Below are 12900 nucleotides of genomic sequence, written 5' to 3' on the forward strand. Positions count from 1 at the left end.
TTACTGGTTTTACGACGAGTGTAAACAGTTAGTGGAAGAGAAGAATGCAGTACGAGCGAGAATGCTGCAACACCGAACGAAGACGAACGTGGAGCACTACCGACGCGCACGGAACAGACAAAACTCGGTTTTACGAAGAAGCGCCAGCAGGAAGATCGAGATAGCGAGGCGATGGAGGAACTGCACCGTGCGAATAACTGAAGAGTTTCCGCAAATGCTTCGAGCCGCAAGCCGATATGCACAGGGACCTGAACGGCAACCCTCCCACGAACAAGTGCGATGTGATTAAAAGGTGGAAGCAGAAGATGGGGTCAACCTTCCACCACAAATTGAGATTAGAGGTGATGAAATCGAAATGGTACACAAGTTCGTGCTCTTTGATGACAGCCGCACAGAAATTCCTCGACGCTTTATGGTAGGAAAACATGCCTACTTTGGACTTGCGGGGTGCCCTATTCATGGGCCATTCTGGTATTTATGATTCCCAGTCGCCGCAGTGAGAAAACTACCGTTAAACTTCACGTTCGAGGACCTATTCGTTCTGCCATGCTCACCGAGACACGAACGAAAGCCAGCTTCAGGAATGAATTTGTACGTAGCCAACGGCTCCCGCATCGTCACTCACGGCACAGAATGAACTAAAACTCTTTTTAGAGATCGGTTATATGCGTCTATTGAAAAGCCCATACTCAAGTTCGTGCATCTGACGTTGAATAATGGCGAGGCTAAATATAGACTCGTAGGCCGTTACATAAATTATATTGATTTTACTATTTAAGACCGCTATTCCTTACCACATTCCTTTTCGATGCTCGACTTCAAGGTGGATGTCGAAAAAACTGCCATCATCACGCCCCTAGGCCCATACGAATTTCTTGTAATGCGTCTCGGACTAAAGAACTATGGCCAAACATTTTAAAGATTTATGCATTTTTTTCGATCTCCCCTTTCTAGTTAGTTACCTAGATTGCCTACTTATGGCTTCATCATCGGAGATGGAGCATTGAGAACACCTACGGTTAGTCTTTGAAAGACTGAGAGAAAACGGTCTCCAAATCAACCCTAATAAATGCCAACTAGGAAAGGAAATGGTTTGGGAACCCGCTTTGTGGGGTAGTTAATCTGAGTTAATCACTGATGGTTGCAAAACAGTCGGAAACGGAAAAGCTGCTGGAGCTATATTGCGGCAACTTTCAAACGGTGCCTGGAAGCCATTAGGCTACCTCTGGCCTGGGCTAAGTGCCGACGGTGCTGGATAGCAACTGAGATCGTTTAATCAACAATATCCTGGGCAAGCCATAAGTTATAAGCCTAATAAAAAAATTATCTCTTTCCAAACCCTTATCAATACTGCAAGCTCAGCCTAGTTTATTAGGTTATTGGCCCAGCGCTGCAAGTTATCGTCATCAAAGAAGATCATTAAAATGAGCGAAGAAAAAATCTGGCTGTTTCACGGAAGTAATTTTGAGAACGGGAAATTCCGAATCGAAGTACTTATGGGAGACCAGGACTTGCTGGATCACCTGGAAAAGGACATCGATCAAAATTTCATGGAACCTGAACGATACTGTTGATGAGAAGAAACAAAAAAAGGAGCTACGGGATGATTGGATGGCGAAGAATCGCAAATGCAAGAACTTGTTGCTACACCGAATCGCGGAAGACCAGCATGAATTCGTGAAGAACAAGACGACAGCAAAGGTAGCCTGGGGAGCTCTGAAAAATACCGTCGAGCGAGTTGGTATTACTGAAAAATTGTTTCTACGCTAACAGTTTCAGGAGATGCGGTTTGAAGAAGAAGATAATGTTAAGTCTTTTCTGCTGCAATTTGACAAGATGCTTCCGAAGATAAAGGCGGCTTGAGTAAAAACGGAAGACTTCTATTAGCCTTGTAGGAGTCGTATGAAGCTCTTATCGCGACTCTGGAGACCATCAAGACCGACGAACTCACTCTGGACTACGTTAAGAAGCGGTTATTGCATTGGAGTGTTCAAGATCAAGCGTGGCGGTAATGTAAACGTGGGACGTTACAAAGCTAGACTAGAGGCAAAGGGAGGAAAGGATTCAACTATGAAGACGCATATGCTCCTGTGGCGATTCGGTTCGTGTGCTGTTGGCGATGGTAAACCAAGCGGGGTACTTCATACACAAGATGGACGTTAAAATCAAAAAGCAAATCTACATGCGTCAACCTAAAATACTACAAAATGGTGATCCACCGCTCGTATGCTACCTTGAAAAGTCATTGTACGTACAGAAGCAGGCTCTGAGCAGCGGGAACGAGTAGTTTAGCGCTTACGTGCTGAAGCTGGGTTTTAAAAAGTTAAATCTGGATATCTGCCTGTACTGCAGAAAAGCATAGAGGATGGTCGTCTATTTACTCCTGTGCGGAACTAATCAAGCGATTTGAGTTGACCCATATGGGCAATTTAAAGCACTACTTGGGATTAGAGGTGGATCATGACTTTATCCAAAGAACCATAAAAATTAACCAGCCGAAATACATCCGGTTAGTACCTCATTGGAACCAAGTCTGAATAGCTAAACCGCAGAAAAGATGAGCCTCTGACGAAGCAACCTTTCCGTGAGCTGATAAGTTGCCTGACATACTTGGTCTTATCGTCAAGACCGGAAACTTGCGCGGTTGTCAGCTACTTCAGCAAGTTTCAAACAGGACCAACTGATGCACACTGGACTCATTTGAAGCGAGTATTCCGATATCTGAAAGGATCCATCGATCTTGGACTGGTGTACCAACGACATGAGAACTCTTGCTGTGCTACGCGGATGCTGATTGGGGAAATGACAATTTGGATCGTAAGTCGATTTCCGAAAACGTATTCTAAGTGTACGGCGCAACAATGTCCTGAAACCGGGCAACAATGTGTGGCAACTATCATCAACAGAAGCAGAATATGTTTCGCTCAGCCAAGCCATGTGTGAAGCAATATGGTTAAGGAATTTGTTGATTGAGCTCGGTACTACATTTAACCAACCATTACCGATATTCGAGGACAACCAAACCTGTATACGAATTACAGAGGAGCCTCGGGACCATAAGCGAATGAAGCACGTGAGTACCCAACAAACAATTTTGTTGATTTACAGCTCAATAAGCTATAATTCAGTGGATTTCAGCTGAACTATAGCTTAATAAGCCGTTATTCAACAAAATTGTTTGTTGAGTATACGGTACAACTTTATTCGTGAGAAGATTCAAAAAAGCTTGTTCAATAGTTTTTATATACCAAACAACGAGCGAGAAGATATATTCATAAAACCGCTACCACAACGATCATTTCAAATTCTGCGGGCGAAATTAGGATTGGTCGGTTGAGCGGAAATATTGAACTGCAACCGACGATACTGGATAGCAACGTGATTCCGAACTGCATTACGAATCAGGAATCACCTGCCATCAAGTCCACAACTTGACTGCCGACAACGACACAACTAGATGGCTGGAGACTACGATGTCTTCTCTCAAGCCGTGGGATGGTGGAGCTGGTCCAACAGCCTGGTAACCCCATATTGGCATAGAGCGTCTTGCTGAACTACAAATACGACAGGTTGGCAGAAAGTCCTCTAACACAGGTGGAAAGGCTCTGATGCAAAGGCAGGAAAGGTACGTTTGAAGACTCCCTCAGTGAGTGTTGCCTGTTCTGAGGATACGTAGACAACCGTACCAACGTCACCGCTGATGGCAACCATCCGATGAAGGAGTGAGCAGCCTACGCTGCGTCCAGGTGAATCCCCATCATGCAAAGGGCGCTTCTAGTGTTCTTTGCCGGAGATTTTCCAAAGATCAGCTATCCGTCGCACTGATCCAAGAACCATGGGTCCACGACACTAGGATTCTTGGCTTACCCAACAACAAGGGTGAGTTGATCTATTGAAACCAACCAACCAAGCAACCAAGTCAACTCCTAGAACTGCAATTCTGTTGAGGAGAAATGATAAATTTGTTCCCATTGCAGAATTCATTCACCGGAATTAGGTTGCCATTGCGGTGATAGTCCAAATGACTACCGGCCAACAACAGATAATCGTTGCCTCTGCTTTCTTTCAAGGGGAAGTGTTGTTCAGTACTGCCGAAGCATCAACAAGACACTAATCGTCGACCGTGATGCCAGGAGTTTAGAGAAAATGAACTGGAATTCCTTTAAGGAACATCCGGTTGACTCAAGGATATCCTGCCATACAAATATTCGAACTCCAGTTGAAGTGGACATTGCATCAAGTGACCTACAGCAAGGATCACTTAAGGTTTCACTTCAAACTGTCAGTTAATGAAATGAACAGTCTGCCGTGATATGACAACGCTGAGCTGCGCAAAACCGGAAGGAGATCCAGAGCTCAATTCCGTGAGTACATTCAGGCTCTGTCTGAGGTCGAGTATGACTGTAACAACCAACGGAACGCTGGGTGTTCTTACTCACTTTCCTGGCTCGACAGTGACCTCCGGGTGGAACGTTTAAGAGCTACACAGCCTGGAATCCAGACGCATGATGTCACGTGACTCCGCAGTGCTCGCTCGTCGACTGTTCACGGAACTTCTATCAACTGGGCACCAGACTTGGTTTTCTGCTCCGGGCGACCGAAGAGCAAGGTGTATTTTTCACTTGCACTACGCGGGAATCAAAGGACTCCGCGCGCGCGATTCATTTACGCTACACCTGACAAGCAACTGCTCACTGCTATGCATTCTGCACGGGAAAAACGAATCGTTTACACTTCAGCAAAAGAGAAAGCCGAAGTTTTACACCTAAAACCGAAGTTTTGCTCCGCAAAGCCGAACGATGGCACGCGGTGTCCGTCATATAATTGCCATGCGATTGATTTTTAAATTCAAATGAATATTCTAAGCATTTTTACTGGCTGACGAGGCGACAGTGACAAAATCACTCCAGAGATTTTCTGACCCAAACGCATTGGACATAACATGTTGGTCGCAAATGCAACTGCTGTATGATGATAAATGTATATATGAAAAATGGGTACTGAACTTTAGTTAGCCACTCTAGTTTTTCAGCATTTTACAGCCTTTTGCAAACGATCGCGGCTTTTCTTTGCCAGTTCTTCACATCTTTTAGTTTGTTCAAGATGTCCTTTTCTTGGATTCTCAGGTCAGTGTATCAGGTTCGTGGTATGAATAAAAATATAGTGAGAGTAACGAAGGGGTAATCACGTATGGTCCACGTTGTTAGATGCTCATATACTAGAACAATAGTGAATATTCCTAATTGCTACTTATTTCAAACATTTTTTTAAATTTCGTTCTACTAATTCCTACAGAAACCAGATAAATCCTATTTCTAGGATGTCTTATAAAGGGTAAGCGAATTAGAACTAAGCCTAAAACTAAAACTAGCATGTTCTTTTTTAATTACCGCGCGATTCGATTTGTTGTTTGATGAGCACTCCGTTGCTTTTCAAGTACCGTCAGGCGGGATCAGATTGTGAGGGTGTGACTTCTAACCCGTGACTTGTCAGCCATCTCATGCTGGTCAGAAGACTAGTCTTTCTTGATTGAATATTGGAGGGAACTTATTCAAAAAAGCTTGGTCTTGTGATGGCTAACAAACAATGGGTTTGTATGGCACAATTTCACCCCACTGGCACAATCTAAATAAATCGGGGTATTACGGAAGTCATTAATCAGCATCGTTCATGCCTTGTTTCTTTAGTCCAGGATACCATAAACAGGAACATGGGTATCCAAAAGTAACGAATCCACAAACGCATTGATTACTATCTGTGAGCCTGATTTGCAGTAGATGTGCGTCTAACCCGTAGGTAGTGAAAGGACGAGGTCTGCCAGTTTGAAGGCGTACTCTGACGAGAAAATTGGAAAAACTTATTGTAGGCAATTGTAGGTCTATCATAAATATCACCATTTGTTGCGCCCACCTAAGCCAAAGTGTCCACCTTTTTATTAACCGGAATGGAACAATGAAAAGGAATCCACACTAAGGTAATCTAATAAGATTTTTCGGATAAAACATTCTGATGTTCCTGTACGTGTACGGAGAGTGTTTTGCAATTTCCACCGACGAAGAGTCTGAATAGAACTGAGACTGTCTGTAAAGATGAAGTAATGGTCCTTGGGCATTTTTTGCGGCGTAAAATCTCTGTAATACTTCTGTTTTCTAGTCACTACTCAACACGTGTGACTGAACTTTTTTTCCAATATAAAGTAGACAAAGCGTAGGTTATTAGTTTTCTCAATTTTCATTCATCTACACGGTGCACCCGCCGTGTACTCGAGAAATAATACACGCGCACCTAAGGCGTGTTCACGGCGTGCGAAAAAAATTCTCTTCGCGCGAATCGAGTAGTCTGCTCCTCGTGCGAATCGACGGGTACACCTGGTGCAGACAAATGCCAAGGCTGCTGGGCACTAAGCTCTTTAGACCCTATGAAGTTTCCAGGACCGGATGGCATTCAACAAATCTTTCTGCAAAAGTCAGACGGACTAATCATGGCCGAACTCATCAGCCTTTTTCGAGCTTTACGCTGGGATATATCCTGGTCAGCTGCCAGAACGTTAAGGCGGTGTTTATACCAAAGCCGGGCAAAAAAGACAAAACATTGAGCAAAGCTTTCAGACCTATAAGTCTGACTTCAACTCTTCTGGGTTCGCCACAGAAGGCAGAATCACGAAAGGCAGAATCATGAAAGGCAGAACTCTATGACCGTACACACAAGGCAGAATATTTCAAAAGGCAGAATTTCGAAGGGCACGAAAGGCATAATCACTGGTAGCAAAATCTGACTCACGATAGCCAAGTGCGTAATGACAAATTGGTGCGAATCCTGGTCACGGTATCAAAGCTGCTACTCTACCTTTATTATTTAATATTATTTGGTAACCAGACATAATAACTGGTCACTATCAATGACCACTTTTGTTGTGAGGTGCAAATCAAGCCTAATTATTAGATCCGAAACGCGCAAACTGGTTTGGCGCACGATAGCCAAGTGCGTAATGACAAATTGGTGCGAATCCTGGTCACGGTATCAAAGCTGCTACTCTACCTTTATTATTTAATATTATTTGGTAACCAGACATAATAACTGGTCACTATCAATGACCACTTTTGTTGTGAGGTGCAAATCAAGCCTAATTTTTAGATCCGAAACGCGCAAACTGGTTTGGCTCAGATCCTATAGAGTCTCACGGCATCGCGGAGAGAAATTTTTCGATGGTAGGTATAACTTACACTAGTCTCAACGGCTTGTTGATTATAATTAACATAAAACAATTTATGCGGCGAAGACGCATAATCGAGGGAATCGTGGTTTCCGCGGTCCGAGCCGGCCGCCGACCCGCCGTCGGAAGCGGCGGCCTCTCGCATACAAACAACTGATCTACTGGTTTTCTAGGATTATTCAAACAGGTTTTCTTTAGTTAAGTCCGAACGAGCGGTAGCGAGTAAGGGCAGCATACACTTGGACAATAGAGTCGGCCGAAGGCCGCGAGTGTGTGTTGTTAAAAAGAAAATAGACCATTTTTTGATTCTGCCATTCGAGCTTTTTTTGATTCTGCCTTTTCGTGATTCTGCCTTTCATGATTATGCCTTTTGATTTTCTGCCTTTCGTAGGAGACCCACTCTTCTCAGGTTGATGGCGAAAATTACAGACAACTTCACCCGCAGTGAGTTTCTGAAGGAGTTAGAGACTTGCATAAGCATCAATATTCTTATCAACAGGGTAAATCTACTGAAACCGGTTTGCATTTCCTAGTGACGAAGATCGAGAAGTCTTTGAAATATAAAGACAGCGGTCTGCGCTTTTCTTGATATTGAGGGAGCATTCGATAACACGTCCTTTGCATTAATTTACACGGCTCTACAAAATGAAGGAGTCGACAATTCTACAGTAAGCTGGATCCAAGCAATGCTTTCGAGCAGGAAGAGCACAGCTCCATTGGAGATACGTTTGTCACAGAAGAGGCAGTGAAAGTGTATCCTCAGGGAGTAGGTTTTCTGCTAGCAAGAGGGAGTGATGCGGTGCGCCCTATTTATGGGCCATTCTGGCATCCCTGATTTCCAAAACTTATTCCATGCTTCTCTTCGAAACAAATCAGACGCTACAATAAAGTAGTTTGTTTAGTTACTAGGGTATCTGATACGGTGGCTGAGGAACCAATTCGAAGCCGATTTCATGCAGTTTTTCTTTTGTGATTTTGATTTTCAATCGGTCAAATAATTATGATTGGTATGCTCCGGTTATGGTTTTACCACAGACAAACAGACGTAATGGCGATTTCATCAACCAGAAAAATAACGATTCTTCTTAAATTTTTCTTAGTGGGCAATAATGCCGTTAGTGTCGCTAAAAGCAAGCGTGCACATTCATTATCAAAGACAGAAAGCGTCAGTAATGCCGTTGGTGTTGATTTAAGCAAGTGTGCCACCCATTAGCAAAGACCAAAACCGTTTTACGAAAATATGTTAGTAGGCAATAAGCTCACATAGTGGCGCATGAGTGTGATGTTTCGAATAAGGACGAAGATTTTTCAGGATTTCTCTTCGAAGAAGCACGTCTGTCATGTTATGCCATGTGCATCCCAAAACACGGGGGCCATAACCTTTCCGGGCCATTGTTGCGTTTTTGGACGCTTCGAAACACTTTGGCCCGATAAAACCCACTGTTTTGCCTGTTGCGTTAACTCAGGCTTATAGGAATGGATCCAGGTTTCATCCATGGTTATGAATCGGGGCAAAAACTCGGTCGACTTACGCGAAAATAATGCCAAGTTCTGCTGGGAAACGAATTCGTTTTTGGTCCAATGTGAGCAAACGCGGCACCCATCGCGCGCAGAACTTCTTCATACCCAAAACTGATAGCTCGAAATTTCCCACGCGTTTCAATGACATGCCTACAGCATTAGCTACCTCTTTCAACTTCACTTTGGGATCGTTCAACATCATATTATGGATTTGTTCGATTTTTTCTGATGTACCTAGTGACCGCTTTTGGGCGCCCAGATCAATCAGCATCATTTCTGCTCGTACGGCCACAACGAAACTCGGTAAACCACTTATAAATTGTTCCAAACGCCGGTGCAGAGTCTGGGTAATACTTATCCAGCTTGGTTTTGGTCTCGGATATCGTTTTCTTGCGTAGATAGTAGTGTTTGATCAGAACTCGAAAATCAGATTTTTCTATATAAAAAAAACTCTTAAACCTAAAAAAAGTGCTGTAACTTGTAAATGCGTAAACATAAATGGCTGAAGTTTTGACAGGCGTCATTTGAAGGATCAAGCTCGGCAAAAATGGGTTACATTAAAAAATACTAATGCCATCTCGTAGAATTTTCAGGTACTTGTTAGACTGCCTGGTACTTATCAAATCTCTATTGTTTAATTTCAGTTACTATAGAGTCCTACTGATGTTCGCTCGAATAAGACTCGCCACCGCATAAAACACTATAAAACACTGATCAGACCAGTAGTCCTCTACAGCCACTAAGCTTGGGTTTTCGAACAAAAGGTACTGCGTAACATCATGAAACGTGATGGAGGCGGATGAACCACAAGTTGCATTAGCTCCTGGGAAAACTACTCATCATCCAAAGGCGAAAATCGGAAGGCTACGGTGACCTGGGCATTTCGCAAGAATGTCAGACGACATGGCTAGGCAGCTGCAAGCATGGATCGAATTGAATAGAGATGTCTTCTTCAAACAGCAAGGGACACGGGACACTTCGGCCTGGAGCTGACTTGTAAGGTAAGTTTAATCTCGAATTAGTTGAGTGCTAAATTTTTTGAGCACTTGTGATCAAGGATGGAAAAAATCGTATCGCATAATAATCATTCCGGTATCATTTCTGAACGTGCTATTCATAAGCTTTCAATCCCAGAAAACCATCACTATTAAAAGTAACACATTCTCACGCATGACGCAAGAGACAACTTAGAGCAAAGAAATATATGGTAGCTTTCTTTGATAAATTTGTTTCAGTATTGCCTGCTTTAGGCGGAACGAGCAACATATAGCGAGTGTTTCACGAAAGAATCGTAAACGATTACACTCAAGCGATCGCAACGATTCTTTCAAATGTTGGTTGCTTGTAGGTGGAATTCGGCTACTCCACGTCGTGCTTTCACCGTGATATACCACGATGATTCTTGGTGATTTCAAATATCACATGCTAATGCACCATGCTACAATTTCCGTTAGCATTGATGATACCTGCTTGCTCTGGTAAGCAAACAGTTGAACGCAATTTAACGTTCATTTGGATTCATAATTTTGTATCACTGGCGATAATATCTCAAAAATTCTCGCGATGCTGTTGAATGCAAGTGAACTTGGATACAATAAATACTATCGTGGTTGAAGCATTCAGTCTCCTTTTATGGTACTTGAAACTCTAAGAAGCAAAAAACAATCAGCAGCGTTTCTATGGAAAACTTGTACGCGAGTAAAAATAGTTGAACGATACCTGATGAATCAAAGAACACATTAGCATGAAATATTTCCAGTGAGTGAAATTTTAATGCTTGCTTGTGATCGAACAATCATCATTTTGCTGAACAGCCTGACCCCCCTTCGAAATTTTCAATTTCGAGCAAACATCACAGTTACGTAACTGTCTCTACTATCCCCCCTCCCCCTAGGTAACGATAAGTAACGCAGACTCAACCCCCCTCTTCCCTTTTCATGCGTTACGTAATTTGTGTACGGCGCCAGCTAATCTGCTGGCACTCACATTAAAATAGTTCAAAATGAAGAAACGTTCACACCCATAAATCAGTGAAACTTTGACTAGTGTCTACCATTGGGGGCTCGATTCAGACATTTGGTCAACTCAATCAAAACGCAAATTTTATTTTATTCATATATATTTTATTACACACTCTTCTTACACACGATGATTATATCTTGGAACTTACTGAGAGATCAATTGTCTAACCGGTATTATGTTATCGCACTTTAATTTTCCACAGTGGATGCATGCAGCGTTAGAAACATAAACCAAGTTGCACTTGTAATCTATTTCACAGACCGAATTATTACTAACCATGTGTCGTTTTTCTTTGAACACGACAAAAGTGTAACATAATTGTGCATCACGTATACTTTTAAACCATCAAGTATTATGTATCTCTGCTCATGTGGAGACGCACCATCATTGGTAAGTTGATTATTGACCTGCTGTGCACTCCACTAGGACGCAGCACACTTAGTAACCGTAGTTTTTGCAATCGCAATTTAAGCTAAAGATGCATTTCAAAAATATAGAAAGTAATCCTTTGAAATAGTTACGCAATACTACCTATCCAAAAAGGACAAAATTTTCAAATTTTGGTATGTGACATAGGCCTACTCTTTATGTATGTAAATATATATGATATAGAATTACTTGCCTACACCCAAGGAACCAGTTACTCTCTAGATATGTGCGACCGAAAGATAAAACTCATTCTTTTACGCTCTAGTAATCCTACCTACAAAACGATTACAAATTTTTGTTATGTTGCTTTATATTTGCTGATTTTTTTTCGTTCTTCCCCATCTAAAGAGTTCTACAATAAATAGCTCCGAATAAGGTTTGCGGATTCTACAGCCAACAATTCAATCCTAGCGAATCTGAGTTGTGTTACGTTTATGTCTATTATTCGTTTGTATTTGGTTCCCTCCCCGGAGACATTTTGCAACTGGGGCGTCATTCAGTCGGGTTGTTTGTTTTAGAGTTTCCCTTTTATTACACCGCTATATAGAGTTCCTGTAAATGCACCTAAAAGTGGTTTCTACAATGGTCTTCTGCCTAAGATGATGTTGGTCTTTCGATGATTATCCCTTCAAGCTTGCTACAGGAAGGTAGCAGCCCATCCGGTTGCAAAAAATCAGTAAAACACTACTTGTAGCAAAGAGCGAATAGAGGGATCGTTAAGGTACGTTATGAGCTACAAATTTAGATAAAAAGGATCGTTCTTGTTATAGATTGATAACAACGTAATATCCAAGAGAGAAAAATGGTTCATTAGAATATTCCGTTACTACGACTCCTTTTAAATTTCCTCAACATTTCTTAACAGATTACATTGGGTTCAACATTGAGCCGAGCGAAAACTGAAACGCCTCTCCCCCTTACGCATGTTTTATCAATGCAAGGCCATAGGTACAATATAAGGTTTGTATACACGGAGGTTCATCCTTAGTCGTTGCCCGAAGACTTCGAAGGTATAACTCTGGCTCGAAGCAATGCGACCAGTTTGGAGGCAAGCGGTGTGCTACTTGTTTGGGGCGGAGTCTGTTGGGGTGTGTTCTGAAGTTTCGTCGACTGTTGAGCAGATATGGGATTCTCTACCGCTCCATCGCCAGAATCTGTGAATAAACAAAATGTTTAAAGGTGGTAAAGTTAGTAGCAGTGCTACGTCTAAAAAAGTTAAGTTAAGTTATCTCACCATCTCCATTATCGTCATCCTCGATGTTCAAGTTGGAGATATCGGACAACGTGAGATCCTTCTCCTCTTCCTCCAACAGCAGACTGGAGTAGGAGTGGGAAGTATTATTATCGGTCACGGACTGTGACGGCGGTAGCTGGTCCGACTGGTCCGAAGCGCTGTTGCAGCTCGCCTGATTCAAGGCCTTTTCGTCCATCAGATAGTCGTCGCTAGCAGCACTGCTGCTCGTGTTTGAGTAGTCCAAAAACGAGCTGCAGTTGGACGACTGATCGCTGTCACTGCTGCACACCATGACCACCTCATCGATGTTGATGTCATCCGAGTTGGAAGACGATGTACTGTAGTTGAAGTTATAGTTCTCGTCACTCTCGCCCGATGTCTGCTCCGGTTCCCCTGCTTCCGAAGCGATTTTCGACAGGATATGAGGGTAGAAATCTCTAGCCGTGCTGTTATTAGGCTCATATTGCAGAACTAAAAAAAG

At 42.7% G+C, this 12900-nt stretch overlaps 1 protein-coding gene across 2 annotated transcripts in view; it reads right to left on the reverse strand.

The window, feature by feature from the left end:
- Positions 1-10835: 10835 nt before the first annotated feature.
- LOC129722691 (uncharacterized) overlaps positions 10836-12900 on the reverse strand; it is a 35768-nt gene continuing 33703 nt past the window's right edge. For both annotated transcript variants that reach the window (XM_055676369.1, XM_055676359.1), the window contains exons 4-5: positions 12420-12890; positions 10836-12339 (exon numbers count right to left, since the gene is read on the reverse strand). In XM_055676369.1, coding sequence (XP_055532344.1) covers positions 12170-12339; positions 12420-12890 — 641 coding nt within the window. In that variant the 3' untranslated portion in view covers positions 10836-12169. The remainder of the gene's footprint in view (positions 12340-12419; positions 12891-12900) is intronic.

The sequence above is a fragment of the Wyeomyia smithii genome, chromosome 1 (assembly GCF_029784165.1).
Source record: "Wyeomyia smithii strain HCP4-BCI-WySm-NY-G18 chromosome 1, ASM2978416v1, whole genome shotgun sequence".
Classification (NCBI taxonomy): domain Eukaryota; kingdom Metazoa; phylum Arthropoda; class Insecta; order Diptera; family Culicidae; genus Wyeomyia; species Wyeomyia smithii.